This window comes from Plasmodium relictum (genome assembly GCF_900005765.1).
Source record: "Plasmodium relictum strain SGS1 genome assembly, chromosome: 2".
NCBI classification, from domain to species: Eukaryota; Apicomplexa; class Aconoidasida; order Haemosporida; family Plasmodiidae; genus Plasmodium; species Plasmodium relictum.
The window spans coordinates 56,342-75,485 of record NC_041680.1 but is presented as its reverse complement, the minus strand read 5'-3'; the positions used below and the strand labels follow the sequence as shown (position 1 = coordinate 75,485).

The following is a 19,144-nucleotide window of genomic DNA, read 5'->3' as shown; positions in this document are numbered from 1 at the left end:
GAATTGTATATTTATTTATATATAATTTCATTAAAAAATATATATATATTTGTAAATTTCCTTTTTAATATTTATGTATGTTACTCTATATGATACATTTTTTTGAAAAAGAATCCTTTTTATTTTTTTTTATTTTTTAAGTTATGTTTCTTTTTTTCTTAAGGGTGTATCATTATTTTTTTTTCGTTTATTTTTACTTAAATTTTTAATGTTTAAGATCGACAACAAAAACCTTTTAAAAACTTTCCATTTTAATTTAGAAATTTTTATTTCTTAAATATATAACACTTTTTATATTTTTTTTTATAATTTTTTTTTTATACTTGATATTTTTAAACTTTTTCATTATTATACTTTTTTATATTATCCTTTATGTTTTTTTTCTTTTTTATTCTTACAATTTTATAAATATTAAAAATCAAAATAAAATAGCTTTTTAGTAATTTAAAAGTTTACCAAAATGGATTTATATCTAGTTACAGGAAATAAGAATAAAAAAATAGAGTTTGAAAAAATGTTAAATAATGAATTAAAAGTTGGATATATAGATTTTGACTGTTAGTAATTATGAATTATTTTTATAGTTTATTTTTATTTCTATTTTTATTTTTTTTCTAAATATAATAATTTTAAAACTAAATACTTAAGAAGAAAAAAAAAAAAAGGAAAACTTGATTAGAATAAACAATAACTCTTTCATTTTACGAGAAAACAAAAAATTTTTTTTTGCTTTTTAGTTTTTTTATTTATATGATATTTTATTTTTCTTAATTATTTTTGTTCTTTTATTTTAAAAATTAGAAAAAGTTCTAAATTTTTTTTTATATATATATATATATATTTAGTAATTGAAATTCAGTCAAATGATATAATAGAAATAAATGAGCACAAGGTTAAAAATGCCTTTGAAATGTTTATTGAACAAAATATACAAACAGATAAAAAAAAAAAAAAACTTGTTATAACAGAAGATACAGGGTTATACATTGATTGTCTAAATTCTTTTCCAGGACCATATGTGTATTAATATATCTCAAGAAAAAAGAAATAAATAATAATATATTATTAAGTAAATAAATACGTTTTTATTTTTTATTTTTTTTTATCATTTCTTAGCAAATGGATGCAAAAGGCAATTGGATCAAAAGGAATTTATGAAATTGTTTCAAAATATAGTGTAAGATAAACATTAATTATATACTTAAAAGATATATATATATATATATATATATATATATATATATATATATATATATATATATATATATATTTTAATTGAAGGATAATAAATGTCATGCTGTTTGCGTTTATTCTTTTTATGATGGAGAAAATGTACATTCTTTTAAAGGAGTAACTCATGTACATTTAAAATTAAAGCTATTTTTTATACAATTCATTTATAATTATTTCAAAAATAAATTGTGTTTAATTTTTTAACTAAATCATAAAAAATATTATTAAATTTTCTTTTCTTCTATTTTTTTTTTTCTCTCTCTCTCTATATATATATACATTTTTTATATTTACATATTTTTTTCTACTTATATATTTTTTTGCCTTTATTTTTCTATTTATTTTTTTTAGGGGAAAATAGTAGAACCTAAAGGATCAGACAAATTTAGCTGGTTGGGAATTTGATTTGATTATCATCTAATAAAAAAAAAAAAATTTATATATATATACATTTTTATTATTTTATAATTATATAAATGTATATCTCTTTTTTTTTTTTTCTAAGGGATAATATTTTCGAACCCAATGATTATAAAAAAACATTTGCTGAAATGACTTTTTGCGAAAAGAAAGAAATTTCTCCTCGTTTTAAGGCTTTTGTCCAATTAAAAGTATAAAAAAAAAAAAAATTTCTTGTTTTAATAAAATATTTAAATATCATTTTTTACTATTTATTTATAAACAAATAAATATATTTTATATATATATATATATTTTTTTTTCTAGGAATTCTTATTAAAGGAACTAAATAAATACAACACATAATTTCATTTTTTTATTAATTAATTTTTTTTTTTATATAATTATATATTTTTAAAAATACTTAAAAAAATTCTTATTTTAAAAACTTTAAAAATTGATCACTTTTGTTTTTCTTTAATATTATACAAAAATTTAAAAGAAATTTAGTTTTTGTAAAAATTTTTTATTTGATAATGTTTTTATCTGAAGATTTAGATCCAGAAGAATTAAAGAATGAAGCAAATATAAAATGGAAAAATGTTTAAGAAAAAAAAGAAATATATATATATATATATATATATATATATATATATATATATATATATATATATATATATTCTTAAATATATTTGAATACACATAAAATTAATGTTTTAAATAAAATAGATGTAAATTTTTTTTTTTTTTTAATTTTAGGGAGAATTAGAAGATGCTAATAACTTATGGAGAAAAGCATTAAAAGAATGTATAAAATACTCAATGAGAGGTATTTTTTTTTTTTTTATATAATTTTAAAAAATTTAAGGTTTCTTTATTATTATTTTATCCTTTTTTTTTTTTTTTCATAATTTTTTTAGGATATCCAACAACGAAAAATAGAGATATGCAAATAAGTTTACGATTAAACCTATCTTTGTATCATTTTAAAAAAAAGGAATTTTCTGAGTGCATTAATCAATGTAATATAATTTTAGAAAATTTAATGAATCTAGATGAGATATTAAATTATTATGAAAATAATGAAAAGAGTGAAAAGGAAGTAAATAAAATAAATGAAGAGAAAAAAGATGATGCAACCAATGAAAATAAATATATAAAAAAGGATACTCTTATAAAAATATTTCTGAGAAGAGCCAATTCATTTTTATGTATTCAAGTATAATCAAATTTTATTTTATAATAAAATCTTTTAGTTATATTTTTTTTTTTTTTATTTAACATATTCTTTTCATATTTATATTTTAATTATGTGATTATTTTAAAAAAAAAAATTTTTTTTTATGAAGGATTTTGATAAATGTAGAGAAAATATAAAATTAATTATGAGATTGGATAATAAAAATTCAGAAACGGCAACTTTAGAGAAGAAAATGAAAATTGAGGAAATGGATTATAATAAAAAGCAAAAAGAATTATACAAAAAAATGTGTAATACAAGTAAAAAAAAAGAATAAGAATAATATTAAGAGTACGTAAAAAGGAAATTTTACACAAAATTCCAAATGATATGGCAAGAATTCAAGATATAATAAAAAATTACAAAATATAAAACTATGTCTAATATGAAAATGCATTTTCTAAAATTAATTTGTTTTTTGTTTCTTTTTTTCTATTTATACAAAAATATATACATATATATATTTATATATATATGATAATATTAATTTATTTTCTACTAAACTTATTTAAAAAATATGATAAAAAAAAAGTAATATACATTTTATTTTTATCAAAAGAGAGGAATACCTAATGCATATAAATGAATATGTATTTATATACATAAAATAATTTATTAAATAAAAATTGTAAATAGAATATTCCTTTGATAATTTGATAAAATTTTTAAAAAAGTATATAATAAAATGTAATATTAAAAATAAACAAAATAATAAAATTTTCTTATATTTATAATATGATAATATAAAATATATTAATGATATAATTAATACGTAATGATCAATTAAAAGAAAAAATAAAATGTTGTAAATAGTAAGATTAAAAAAAAAAAATATATAATAGATCGTCAAAATATTATGAAAATTTTACTAAAGAATAAGATGATACATTTTATCCAATAAATATTTTCTTTCTGTATATTTTTTTCACTTTATATAATTTTGTATTAAATAATTAAAAAAAATATTGAAATGTTTATTTTATTTTTAAAATATAACAATAAAAAAAGTATTTGTGCTCCTAAATATATAAAAGAAAAATACAAGATTTTAAAAAAATTTTGAAAGAATTTTTTTAAAATAATATTACTTTTTTTTTATTATATATTACGGATATATAAGTATTAAAACTATAAATATTATTTTTTTTTCCATTTAAGTTTTATTGTCTCAGTTATAAAAAAATGTGTACTGAATCAAGTAAAATTTTAAAAGTTATGAAGTTGTTAAATGATCAAATTTTTATTTTTCATTTTCTCAAGTTATTACATAAAGCTAAAAGTAATTTTCTCAAAAAATAAAAAAAAAAGAAGGAAAGAGGATAAAAGAAAAAATTATACAAAATAAATAATAAAAAAAAAAATATATTTTTTATAAAGGAAGATTCAAATTTTTTTTTTTTTTTTCATTGCATTCCTTGATTTTACATATTAAAAAGAAAATGAAATATATTCAAAAAAATAAAAAATAAAATAAAATAAATAAATGAAAAAAAGGAAAAATGCAAAGTATCTTTGAATTGCTATAACAGTAATTAAAATACTTTGCTATTTCTGGAAATTCAAAATAAAATAAAATAAAAAGTTCACATTTAAATGCTCTTTTTTTTTAGTATTTTCATATATTTTTTTTCTTCATAAAATAATTCTGAAAATTTATTTTTTAAAATATTAAAGATGTAGAATTAATCAAGAATAAAAGAATTTCTATAGAAACAAAATTGAATGATTTCAAAATATATTGTCTCTAGTTATTAATGAAAAATTATAATTATATTCATATATATATATATATATATATATATATATATATATTTATTTTTTTTATAAGATGACTACTAAAAAGAGTAAGAACTATATTTACAATAATTTAATAAAGTTAAAAAAAAGAAGAAAATAACAAAAGTAAAAAAACTATAAAAAAAAAAAAAAAAAAAATGGAAAAGGAAAATGAGAAATTAAATGAAAGTTATGCTTTTGATACTTTTAATAACAAACATATTATAAGTGAGCATATTAGGGAAAGCAAAGAAACAATAATTAAAAACAATAAAATAGTTAACATATCAAAAAACAAAAAGCTGTTTTGCAAATCTGAAAAAAGTTCTTATAATGAAAATACAATTATAAATAAAGAAGAAGATACAAAAAAAATTAAAAATCTCGTTTTTATTAATAATGATAACTTTTCAAATAAAAAATACCAACAAAAAATTACTATTTTAAATGAATCAAAAACAAATGATGAAAAATTATTAAATAATTTTGAAAATTTTAGACAGAATTTTAATATGCAGAAAAATGGTGATTATGAAATACGAAATAATGATAATTTTATAGATGAAAAAAAAGGAGATTTAATTTTATTAAATGATAGAAATAATGAAGTTAATGAAGAAAATAAAAAAAATACTGATAAAAGCAATAGTTTAATAACTGATGATCATATCAAAAATTATATACATAAAGATTTAAATGAAAATGAAAAAAACTTATTTTATAAAAAAGTTGATGAAATTCTAAATTTAGGAAATGTCAATGAAGATGAATGGATCATCAAAGAAGTATATGAAAATAAGAACAATAACGAAAAAGAGGAAGTTAAAATTTTGTTTTCAAATTACGAAATAACAAGGAAGGAAAAAAAAGAGAAAGATAAAAAAAATGAAAACGAAAAAAAAAAAGAAGAATATGTATTAGATTCAAATATATTTAATTTAGATGAAAATGAACTACATTCAATACTCAAAAAAGATAAATATGAATTAACTAAATTCAATATGCATATTAGTAATACTATATATAAATATCTTTATTTATATAAAAAAAAAAAAAGTATAAAGAAAGAAAAATATATAAAAAACAGTAGTTACGAATTAAAACAAGACCAAAGTTTAAATACAGAAAATAATAATTTAGTTCAAGCGAAATCAGAAAAAATAACAAATTTGAAAAATGAAAGTTATGTTGATACATATGACTCTCAAAAATCTGAATTAATTCATTTAAGCAAATCATCACAAAATGACTTAGTTAATTTAAAGAATCTACCGAAAAGTGAAGAAAGAGAAAATATGCATATTACAAATAGAAATTTATTAAAAGATATAAATTTTTTATATATAGAATATTTCATAAGAAAAAAAAAGAGTATAAAATTAAGAAATATTTATAAATTTATTTATGATAAACAAAATTTATTTTACTTGAAAAATTTTAATTATAAGAATATTTTTTTTTTGAATTCTAAATGTAATAATAATAATAATGAAAGTTGTATAATTAGAGATATTTCTCATTACTGTTTTAACAGTAACTTTTTATGTTTGCAAATGAATAATGATGAAATATTAATTTTTAGTTTTAAATTATTAAATCTAAATTCTCTAATATTTTTTAAAAATAATGAAAATAACTTAATAAATGAAGAAAAAATAAGAATTTATATTGATGAATTATTAACTAATAATTATAATGAAACTTGTATGACATTTGATATTAATTTTTATTCAAGTCCTTATGCTATTATTAAGAATGAGAAAATTAAGAATATTAAGAACATTGATATAAATAATTTGAATAAACTATGTATAAATACGAATTATTCTATTTTTATATATGAAATATTTTTTAATGGATCTAATATTCAATATAAATATTTATGTTCATATATTGAAAAAAACAATCTTTTATCGAAAGAAAATCAAATTTGCTATTCATTATTTACTGATGAAAAAAAACTTATATATTTTAGTGATTATAATATTATTTACCTAAATAGCAATAATAATATTTTTAATAATGTATTTACTATAGTAAAAGATATTAAATTTAAATTTAAAATATTAAATATTTCTTTTTATAAGAATTTATTAGTAGTATCATATTTCAATAAGATATCCTTGTTTCGTAATAATAACATATATTTTATCATTCAATTTGATAAAAATGGAGATATAATAAACACTCAAGATTATGAACAAAATGAAAAAGAAAAAAATATATATAAGCAACAAGAAATACAAGAAAAAAAAAGAAGCAAGTTATTAGAAGAAATAGAAAAAGAATTAACAACTAAATTCGAAACAGAATCTACATATGAATTAAAAGAAGAGTTATCGGAAGAAAACTGTTATATTCCTTTTTTGTGTTTGTTAGAAAATAGTTGTTTCTGTGTTGGTTATGGTCAGAAGCTTTTTATAATAGAATATATTTCCGAAGTTAAAATAAAAAAAAAAATTTACTTAAATCATTTTATTTATTACTTGAAAAGCTGTGATAATAATATTATTATTATTTATGACAGATATAAATTATATATATATCAAATAATGTATTTAAGAAAAAATTTCCATTTATTTTTGTTATTTGAAAAAAAAGTAAGTAATGTGAATAGTTATTTAATTTCAGAATGTGGAAAACATTTTGAATCTTATGATAATTCTATTAAAATAAATACGAAAAATATCAAGATTAATAAATATGATAAAATTTCTAATTTTATTTTTTATTTGTTTAATAAAAATGAACTAAATATAAATAATATTAATAATAATGAAGTTAATTTTTTTTATGTAAATTTAATTTATGTTTATATTTTAAATAATAATAAGATTGATATAATAGTTATAAATTCATTGATATATTTAATATATCTTTTTTTTTATTATAAAAAATACAATTTGCTTCTAATTCTACTCCTATATATATACAATGTAAGAAAAAAAAAAAAAAAGTAAAAAGTAAAAAATAAAAAATAAAAAAAAAAATAAATTAATTTTTTTTAAAATTTTTTATTTGTTTTTATTTTAGGGAAATATGTGTGTTCTAATGGATTTTCCATTAAATGAAGATGAAAAAAAAAATAAAATAAAAACACTTTTTTTTTTTTTTTTTGAAATGAAGATAAAAGATATAATTGAAAATTATGACAAATATAAAGAAAATGATGTAAATATTATATATGATTTCGATAATAAAAGTAAATATTTTAGGAAAAGTTCCAATTTAAAAAAGTATCAAAGTAACTTATCATTTTTATCTAATGATTTATCAAGTAATTTATCAGAACATTCATCAAAATACATTTCATCTTCTAAATTTATTTCATCGTCATCATCAGGATCGGCATCAACATATTCTTATATAACATCATCATTATCATCATCAAATTCATCTTCATCATGTACTAAATCTCCTCTTTCTTCTAATTTAAATGATCAATTTATCTGTTCATCAAATTTTACACATTTATGCTCAAATGAAAAAGAACCTAGTGAAAATTCATTTTTATTAAATAAAAAAACTATCAGAGAAGTTATAGATTCCGAAAAATTTTATATAAATGAAAAAGTAGTTGACAAAACTTGTATAGAAGAAATATTAAAATTATGTAGTTTAGGCTTAGAATTAAGTGTTAAATTTAATATAAATATATATGAATACATTTTTAAAATATTTAAAGTATATAATATAGAAAATATATATTTTTATACAAGTGAGCATTATATTATAAATAAAAAAATATATTTTACTCATTATACACTAATATATAATTTGATAGATTACTTTAAGAGATTTTATAGAATGTTCTCCTTATATGATGATAAAAATTATGATTTGTTTTTATTTTTTTCTAATTTTATATTTAATAATAAAGATGTTAGAAATAATCCTAACAAAAAAGGAACTATTTTTAATGAAGCATATTTAAATAGATTTATATTTTCATTAGAAGTTAGTAAAATAAATAATATTATCATAGAAAATGAAAAATTATTTACACAAAAGGATACACAAAGATCTTTTATGAATTTCGATATGTATTTTGCTTATAAATATTTAAATATAAAAAAAAGAATTAAAAAAATTAAAAAAATATATTCTTTTATATGCATAATCAACAAGTTTTGTAAAATTTTTGAATATATAGATTTAGAGAAAAAAATTGAAAATATAATTTCATTATTACCAATACATATATGTTCCTTTTTATACAATAAACATAATGAAGATAAAATAACAATATCAGAATTCTTTACTTCTTACATAATTAGAAAAAAAAATATTTTTTTTTTCAATTTTTGTAAATCAAATAATTTAAAAAATGAAAACTACCCTATATATATTCCTTCATATTTATTTAAAAATTTTTATCAAACACACTTTTTTTTTGATTACATATATTGTGTTATATTTAAGCTCCCATTTTCAATTACTATGAATAGGTACTCTATCAAAAGAGATAACATACTTATTTTAAAAGATAATTATGAAAATATATATGAGAATTTTGTTTTCAACAATTTATCTAATTATGATAATATCTTTTTTATGTATTCCTATTTTATTTTTGAAAGAGGAAATTACTGCACATTAAATAAAAATATTATATCATTTATTAATTACTTGTGTAATAGATATGATAAAAAATATTTAAATTCTACAAATAATAGAAACTTTTTAGGTATTTTGTTACATAATGATTCAGATCAAATTATAAATAAGATTAATGTTGATGATTTTAAAAAAGTAGAAACATATGCATATGACAAAGAAAAGAAAACAAGTTATTTAGAAAAAGAATTAGAGAAATCAATTAATGATGAGATAATTGTAAATGAAGAGATAAATGAACATTGTGGAAATGAAATTTTATTTATGGAAAATTCAAATATAACTAATAAAATGAGAAATACAAATAATAAAAAAGAAGATTTTTTTGAAACAATTAATTTTAAAGATATTAATTTAGATAAAAATGGAATCTTTTTATTGTTACAAATATCTTTATCAGAATCTTTTTTTTTGATAAATAATTTGTTTTTTTATTATAATTTTATCAATAATTATGATATAGTAAATAAATTAGTTGAAAATATTTGTGAATTTTATATACATTTAATTATAGCTTTAATAAATTATAAGAACAATTTAAGAGAAATCTTAAAAAATAAGTTAGATAAGAACATATGTGACAATATTTATGAAGAAATTTTATTTGGTATTAATCAGTGTTTCCATTTTTATGAAATTAGTCTTTTTTCAATAAAGGTGTCTAATTTTATTAATTCAAAAATTAGCACAATTAAAAATAAAGAAATAACTGATTTAGTTAAATGGATTATACTACAAATATATTTTATTAGAAAACACATTTACAAAACGATAAACAGTATTACATATATGTTAATACTTTTTTTTATTTTTTCTAATAATATATTTTTTCAATATTCTTTGAATATATTTTTTATTAATTTTCTTTTTCAATTAAATATTTTGAGGAGGAAAAAAAAAGTTTATTTTAAAAAGTATAAAACTTATCGTAGTCAATTTTTATCTTATAATTCCAATAGAAATATAAGAAGTTTTTTTCAAATTTTTGGTTTAAAAAGGAAAAATATCTTTATAAAAAAAAAAATAATTAAGTTGCATTTCAGGAACAATGATATATTTAATTATAATATAATCAACTATATTATGAATATAGTTTTCTGCTTTGATATAAACAATATATTAAATAAGTGTGATTCTGATAAAGCAAATAGTGATAATCATATGAATAATAGAAAAGAGCAAATGAGCACCGATGGAAACAGTAGAGAAGATATATATATATTTAAAAATATTTCAAATAATAATAGTATATTTAAAAATAATAAATTAAAAAATGAATATTCTTTTGATTATTCTTTTAATAATCAAAATAACGCAAAACTAAATAAGAAGATAAAAGAAAAGAATGATAATGATAATAATAATAATAATAATAATAATAATAATAATAATAATAATAATAATAATAATAATAATTTGTTTACAATAAATTTTTGCAAAAATAATTTAAGATATATTTTATTATTATATGTTAAAAAGTTATTGCTTTTATGTGAAAAAAAAAGCTTAACAAAAGAAAATAAAATAAAAAAAAAAGAGATTGAAAAATTATTAAAGTATATCTTATTTTTTAGTTGTAATAGTAAGTATATAAATATTTATTGTATATTATTAGACTATTTTCATTATTATAATATATTACTTGAATATTATAAAAATAATAATTTAAATAATTTATATGAATACATCTATTATAAAATTTTTTTTTATTTTAAAGAAAAAAACTTAAAAAAAAAGGTATATGGGTATCTTTTTTATACTGATTTGTTGAAACATATCAATATATTTAATGATTTATTTATTCATTACATTTTGAATAATTATTTTGTTTTTCATAGTAAAATTAAAAGGTTCTTTGAAAAAAAATTAAACAAAAAAAAAAAAAATTTTACAGAAAAAGAAAAAGAAATGTACAATAAAGACAATGATGATATTATTTCTCATAAAACAAGATTGATTTATATAAAAAAACAAGGTTATTATAGAGATGATAATGAAAATGATAATAATTATTATTTCAAAAAAAATGAAAATAATAGTGATGATTGCAAGAATACAAATATAACAAGACAAGAAGAAGAAAAAGAAAAAGAAAAAGAAACAAAATCAAATGAGACTACATATATATATATGAGCAATTTTAACAAAGGAAGAAATAACGAATTTAGTAGAAATGAAGATAGATTAAAAATTATAAATGCTTTGAAAGAAAAAAATAAGAACTGTACTAATATTAGTATTAAATTACTTAAAATTTGTAAATTTTTCATTAACAGTTTAATTCATACAAGTAATTTCTCAGATAAAATAGAAAAGAGGATATATTTTTTATTATTATATAAATTAGATTTGCCAATAATGATAAAAAGATATTTATTTAAGAAAATATTTTCCAATTATTTAGATATTTTATGTAGATATAAGAAGGAAAAGGTTTATAAGTGTGTTAAAAATATAAATGCAGAAGAGTATTTGTATATATATGAGAAATACAATAATGTTAATGTAATATTATATATTTATGAGAAGCATGGTAATTTTATAAAAATAATAGACATGTGTTTAAAATTAATAAAAAGTAATATTTTAAAAATTTATGATGCTTTTGATAATATAAATAAATGGACTTTTTCAAAAAATATTAATTATGATGATATATATTATATAAATTTTTCTCAAAAAATTGATATTTACAACTATTACTTTATGCCTTTTAAAAAACAAGTCAAGATATTATTTTCTAAAAAAGATGAAGATACACCAAAATATTTGACTAAGAAAGGAGAATTTTTGAAAGAATTATTAAAAGAAATAAATTATAAAAAGGATGCAAAATTTTTTTATGACTATTTTGTAAATAAATATGAAAAAAGTAGAAAAAAAAAAAATAAACAAAAAGAAAAAAAGGAAAATATATCTACAAAAAAATACGAAAAAAATGAAGCAGAAACTAATAAGAATATACATGATGAAAACTCTTATGAAACAAATTCAGAAAAATGTAAAGATATAAGAACTTTAAAAAAAAAAAAGAAAAAAATTCTAAATTTTAATAATATTGAAGAAAGAGATATGACTAAAAATAACTTGGAAGATTATCAAAAAAAAAAAAATTGTGATTTAATTAATTCGTATTGGATATACAACATAGAAGAATACAATTTAATTTTTTTATATATATATATATTGACATTTATTTTAAAACAAAATAAGTTGACTGATGAGAAGATTAATCAATATATAATTTTTAATATCATTAATGAATGCCTGAAATATTATATTAGCATAAGTGAAAGGGTAATGAAAGAAAATTATAAAGTATTATTTTTTAGTTATTTGTTTGAGCAAGTTATATTGTTTGTAATTAATATAAATTCTTATATTCATACTCATAAAATATGTAAAAGATTATTATTTAAATTTAAAAAATTTCAGATGAAAATAATTAAACTACCATTAATTGAAGTATTAAAACATATGAATGATATATATACCTTCTTTAATGATAATTGCCAAGTAACTCAAAATAAAATAAGACAACAAATTAAAAATTATACACATGAAAAGAAAAAAGGAATGGTAATAAATTTTGATATGAAGCATAAGCATTATTTTAATACTCATTTAAATACAAATATTAATGATCCAATAAAGGAGCAGAAAAACAATGAAAATTTTTATTTATCCAATGATATTATTTATATTAATAAATGTGAACACAACCATCACTTTTCATGCTCACAATTATGTTACCTATGCGATAAATTTAAAAAAAAAAAAAAAGATTTTTAATTATTAATATTATCACTTCCAACTTATTATTAATTATTTTTTGTTTAGGATGTTTTTTATTTTTAAATTTTATTTATAATTAGAACATATATATATATATATGTTTCTCTTATGTTTTTTATTTTAATTTTTTTTTTCTTTTTTTGTGTTTTCTTCTTATAAAGTTTTAGAATACTGATTTTTAATTGTTATATGAACATATCAACGAATTTTTTTCTTCTTTTTTTAAAATTACATATTTTTTATAAATATATTTGTTTTCTCAAAAAAAAATGAAGACAATTTTTTTGAATAATTTTGTCATTATAAAGAGAATTACCATTATAAGAAACTCATTAGAATATTAATACTTTTAATATATTAATAAAAAATATATCAATTAAAATATTAATCATTTTATATATTTATTATCTTTTATTTTAAACTAAAAGGTATACATTTGTTCTCTAATATGTTTTACATATGTTATTTAATATTGTACATTTTTTTTCTTTTACATATAAAAACCATTTGTTAAATTATATATATTTTTTCTTATCCTTATATATTAATTTATATTATAAATATTATTTTTATAAAAGGTAATATTTTGCTAAAATTAAAATATGTTATTTTATATGCATCTATTCTTTAATTTTCTCAAAAATATTCTTCAAAATACTTATATGCAAATACATCCTTTTTTATTATCAATAGTAATTTTTTTTTTTTTTTTTTAATTTCTCTTTCTAAATAAACAAAAACATAAGAAAAAAACTAATTTTATTATTATGAAATAGCAAGATATTATTTTTTATTTTTTTTTAATATTTCAAATACGCATACTTCTTATGCACCCACTTATATATATAAAAGCGTTCATAAGAAAATATGAATATATATGCATATCTCTTAGAGAATTTCGAATATTCAAATCAAAGATATATTCTCAAATTTATTTTATATTGGATTTTTTTTTTTTTTTTTTTATATTTTTACTTAATTTATCCTAAAGATATAATTTTAAAAAAATTCTTATATATAAAAATTTTTAATATAAATAAGAGAAACTTCACTGGATTACCTGTTAAGCAAACTTCAAAAAAAAAAAAAAAAAAATAATAAAGTAAGAATATACATACAAATATATAATTTTTTTTTAATATTTTAATACATCTTAAATTTTGTATACTATGATTAAACATAATATAATATTTTTTTTTTCTTTTTTTCTTTTTGATACATTTTATTTTTTACTCTATGTATGTTCTTAAATTTTTTTTTTCATTTTGAATTTTACTAATTGTGGGATATATTTTTAATGAACTATTTCTTGATTTAATTGCTTATCTTTATTTTTGTTTTATTTATCTTCTTTTATATATATTTTATTTTTATTTTTATTTTTATTTCTGTTTCTGTTTTTTTTTTTTTTAATTAAAAGTTTACATAATATATATATATGCATATATATTTCTTCCTGGAATAAAACTTTATTAAAAATATTTTAATATTATCCTTTTTTAATTTACAGGCTTCTGAATTTCTTTTTTCTTAGCTTTTTAAAGAAATAATTATATTTAGATATATATATATATATATATATATTTTTTATTCTTTTTTTCATTACTCTGAATTATTTACTAAAGATGTTGAAATATTATATTTTTATTGTTGCTTTTTTCTTCATTGTTAACTGGGTATCATGTAAATCGAGAATATCAAAATGTACATTTTATGATAAAAGAAATTCTGAATTAAAGCAAACATTTTATATTCCTTCAAGTGATGTTAGTATGTATAAAGCTACTATAGAAAAATTGCTATCAAGAGAACTTAACTTGTTAGATGAACCTATTGAATCAAATGAAAGTAGTGAAGGTAAGAATGTAACAAATTTGGAAGATATTAAACAAAAAGAAGAAAAAAAGAAAAATAAGGAAATGGAAGAAAAATTAAAATATATTGAAAAATATAGAAATTATGCAAAAAGTGTATTGAAAAATGTTGAATTTAAGTGTGAAACTATTGATGATTATGAAGCAAAAATAAAATGTAACTTATGCATTTATACAGAAATTGTTAATAATAAACATATAAGACAAGGGCAAGTTGTACAAATATTTATGAATGAATGTATATATGGTTTTTATTACTATGATAATATAACTCAATACACTGAAAATAATGAAGTTTTTAAAAGTATAAATGATGAAAATACAGAAACAAAAATAGATGATATATATTTTAATATTACAAAAGATGTTGCTGAAGGAAACACAAATCAAATAAATTTTTTTAGGCAAGAATCAAGTAAATATCACCCAGTTTGTTATGTTACTGAATGAAGTTATCTATATAAGGAAAGAAAACATATTTATATTTTATACAAATAGAAAAAAAAAAAGAATAAGTTTAATTACATAAGAATATTAAAGCATAATATAATACATCACTATTTTTCATTAATTAATATATTATTAAAAATGTAAGATAAAAAAAAAAAAAAAAATGAAGGAATATTAATAATAATAGAGAAAAACATATACATGCGAATTTTGCATAATGTTTTTCACTATTTTAAAATTTATGTATAAAAATATTATAATGTTATTTTATAAAAATTAAAATGATAATAAAATAAATAAATAATTTTAATTTTTTTTAGATTTTTTAAATAATAAAAAAAATAAGTAAATAAGATATTACATGTGTAAAGTATATTATTAATATTATATAGAGATGCTTTATTATATACTTTTTTTTTTTTTAAATATAGTTGTATTAATATATAGTCATATATATATTATTTTTAATGTTTTATTTATTATTTATTTTATTTTATTTTATATATTTTTTCATTTTTTTAACATTTTTAATTTTCTTTTTCTTTTTGCTCTTTTTGCAAATCAGAAATTGTATTATGCACATATATGCAAGGATGCAACATCAATAACTATTAAAAATTAAAAACTTCAATAGCATAAAAAATACAGAATATATAAAAAAAAATTTTACATTAAAAAAGTAGACATTCAAATAATAAGAATTTTACATATATGTACATTTATAATATTTCTATATTTAAAAAAAAAGTAGACAAACATATTTAAATAAATACGTTAAAATTGTATATATATATTTAATAATATTTGCTATACACTTTCATTTTTTTTTTTTCTTTATAAAAAATTTTAGAAAAATATATATATTATTCTAAAATGTGCATAAAATAAATGTTTCTTTTTTCTCTGTCTTATTAATTAGTTATATTGTTTTTCATAAAACTAAAAAGAATTTATTTATGTAGTATTCTGTAAATACACAAAAAAATTAAAATTAACAAATTTAACAAAAAAAAAAAAAAAAAAATAAAGGAAAAAAAAAAAGATATAACTGTTAAGTAAGTACATATACAAATATATATATTTTATTTATTTAAAGTAAATATTATGGGAAACTTATATTTTTTTTTTTTAATTCTGGTGTTATTACATTTTTAAACTTTTTATAAAATGTTTTTTATCCGTATAGGTAAATTTATAATTATGTTTTAAAAACATTTTATGTTCATCTATTTTAATTTTACTTACTAAATCATCAAAATAAGGATCATTTTCATATATTTCATGTGTTCTTTCTGTTATATATATAGGAATAAGAAATTTTAAATTATAAACATTTTCAAATTCTTTATAGAGAGAAAGAGGAGATAATGAGCATGTATCATTATTAAAACAATAAAAATCTATATCAATGAAATATTCAATTTTTACAAGATCAATTCTAAATGTAGGTATGACTTCTTCATTTAATATAATGCTTATATTTTTTTCAGAACAGTGTAGTGTGCATACACTTTGTTGTATTATTGTTTTGCAACTTGAAAAAAAATCGCATGATGAATTATCTGAATTAAAGGAAGAATCACCTTCTAATGTGTTATTTTCATTATATAAGTTTTTTTTTGTTATATTTAATAGATTTTTTTTCATTTTTATTTTTTCAGCTCTTTTTAATGAAACATCGATATGCACAGTAGATATCTCTGCATTTCTAAAATCTAAATTTATATTTATAATGCTATTACAAGTAAATGTGTTAGCTATTTTGTTATTATTTGCATCGATTAAAGTAATATAACAAATATTTTTATTTCTTGAATTTATACGATACACATTTTTTGATACTTTATTAATAAGATTTTTTTCTTCATTTTTATTATTTGAAAAATCCACAATCTCATTTAACAAAATAGATGATTTCATTTTTTTTGTATCTGTGCATTTAAACATACCACTATCAATCAAAAATTTTATTATGGTATCTATTTTTTCAAAATTTTTATCATATTTTATAAAGTTATTTTCTGAAGTTTTTTTATTCTCTACTCTGTTAAGGTTTTTTTTTTCATCATTAATTAAGTGAATTTCAGTTAATTTTTTTTCCTTTTCATTATTAAGATTATTAATTGTTCTCCTTTCAATAAATTTAGAATGATTATCTCCATCTTCATTTTTTTTACTACTTTTTTTTTTATAAGATATTTCTTCATCATTTTCTTCTTCTAAACTATAAGAATTATTATTATCACTTTTTAAATTTGAAGGAGTTTCATAATTTATATCACTAAAATTACTGTTACTATTTTGCATGTAATAATTCTCAGAATAAGTTGAATTCTCCAAATTATCAAAAACTAAATTATCATACCATTTCACAGGATTATATTTTATATCATTAAATACAAAACTGTCATAATTACAAAAATATAAATCATATAAATCATTGTCATCATATAAAATGAAGTTATCAATGGGATTATTCAAATTCTTTTCTTTTTTTTTCTCATCTTCATTTTTTTTTAATTTTACATTTGTTTTGTTAAGAATATTTTGGAATTCATCTTTATATGTAATGATCATATCATCATTTATACGAGAAACTTCATAATTATTTTTAGTTATGTATCCTTCTTTTGATAAAAAATCCTCAAATTTTTTATCGTCTTCTGATTGATTAAATATATGTTTCTTATTAATTTGTTTTTTATTTAAGCTAATTTTTAATGAACCTTTATTATTAAGAATAAAATTATGATTTTGTAAACTTTTCAGAAAAGAGCCAAATTTAACATTTTGAGATAATTTTATCGTTTGGATATTATTAACATAGTAATTATAATGATAAATAAAATAAAAAAATAAATGCATAAAATAAAAATAGTTATAATTATTAACAAAATAGTTTAATAAATATAAAGATGAATCTTCTTTTCTTTGAGAACAAATGTTGTAAATACAAAGGATATTCTCTAGATTTGATTTTTTCGTATTATTATAAATATATGAAGGAATAAATGTACTATTAGAAATATCTCTGGGAAAAGTATCTGTACATTTACTGTTTACATCATTAATTCTAATATGAAAATTATGATAAAAATAATTCGATTTTTTTTTGTTGTTCAATTTTAAGTTAAATGGTTTTATAGGAAATGATAAAATATTTAAAAAAGGGCAATTAATATATTTTGAGCTTAATATATTTATAGGAAAACATGCTTTATAATCTTTTGTTATAAAATCTTTTCTATTTTTATATAACCTCTTAACTGAATGAACGTATAAATAATATTTAAATTTTATATTTCTTCCATTATATGAGGGTGGAATGAAAGAAGGAAGAATGCATTCGAAAATATAGTATGAAGTATCATTGGGTTTTTCAAATTTTATATCGCTACATAAAATAATAGAATTTGTGTAGAAAATTAAAAATTTTTGTTCTTTTATATCATTTTTATTATAAAAAGGTAAATTGACATTATCCTGCCTTTTTATTAATTCATCACAGACATTTACTACTTCTTTATTAAATATATAAACTCCATATATATATATAACAATATAATCTAACTTAATGTTTCCAATATACTTACTTGGCCCTTTCAATTCAAATATTGCTTTAAAAGCATCACCACTATAATTATTTATATCATTTAAATATATATTTAATATTATTTCATCATTTTTGATGCTCTCAAAATTAATACTGTCTTTTTTTATTTTTGTATAAAAAAAAAAATTCATTAGATACGTTTTTTTG

General features: G+C 16.5%; 5 protein-coding genes across 5 annotated transcripts; 4 read left to right on the top strand and 1 right to left on the bottom strand.

Moving 5' to 3' along the window:
* Nucleotides 1–460: 460 nt before the first annotated feature.
* Nucleotides 461–1,998, top strand: PRELSG_0202600 (Ham1-like protein, putative; the record flags this gene model as incomplete). The annotated part of the gene is made up of 7 exons (XM_028679805.1): nucleotides 461–557; nucleotides 846–1,020; nucleotides 1,117–1,177; nucleotides 1,282–1,359; nucleotides 1,585–1,625; nucleotides 1,739–1,844; nucleotides 1,960–1,998. 7 exons carry the CDS (start codon nucleotides 461–463, stop codon nucleotides 1,996–1,998), a joined length of 597 nt encoding a protein of 198 aa, XP_028535487.1.
* Nucleotides 1,999–2,168: 170 nt separating this feature from the next.
* On the top strand, nucleotides 2,169–3,149 carry PRELSG_0202500 (conserved Plasmodium protein, unknown function; the record flags this gene model as incomplete). Its single annotated transcript, XM_028679803.1, has 4 exons — nucleotides 2,169–2,234; nucleotides 2,392–2,461; nucleotides 2,553–2,851; nucleotides 2,982–3,149. The coding sequence occupies 4 exons, from the start codon at nucleotides 2,169–2,171 to the stop codon at nucleotides 3,147–3,149; spliced, it is 603 nt and encodes a 200-aa protein (XP_028535486.1).
* Nucleotides 3,150–4,806: 1,657 nt separating this feature from the next.
* On the top strand, nucleotides 4,807–13,057 carry PRELSG_0202400 (conserved Plasmodium protein, unknown function; the record flags this gene model as incomplete). Its single annotated transcript, XM_028679802.1, has 2 exons — nucleotides 4,807–7,584; nucleotides 7,682–13,057. 2 exons carry the CDS (start codon nucleotides 4,807–4,809, stop codon nucleotides 13,055–13,057), a joined length of 8,154 nt encoding a protein of 2,717 aa, XP_028535485.1.
* A 1,628-nt stretch (nucleotides 13,058–14,685) lies between these two features.
* On the top strand, nucleotides 14,686–15,384 carry PRELSG_0202300 (conserved Plasmodium protein, unknown function; the record flags this gene model as incomplete). The annotated part of the gene is made up of 1 exon (XM_028679801.1): nucleotides 14,686–15,384. One exon carries the CDS (start codon nucleotides 14,686–14,688, stop codon nucleotides 15,382–15,384), a length of 699 nt encoding a protein of 232 aa, XP_028535484.1.
* A 1,143-nt stretch (nucleotides 15,385–16,527) lies between these two features.
* On the bottom strand, nucleotides 16,528–19,128 carry PRELSG_0202200 (conserved Plasmodium protein, unknown function; the record flags this gene model as incomplete). Its single annotated transcript, XM_028679800.1, has 1 exon — nucleotides 16,528–19,128. The coding sequence occupies one exon, from the start codon at nucleotides 19,126–19,128 to the stop codon at nucleotides 16,528–16,530; it is 2,601 nt and encodes an 866-aa protein (XP_028535483.1).
* Between the last annotated feature and the right edge of the window lie 16 nt (nucleotides 19,129–19,144).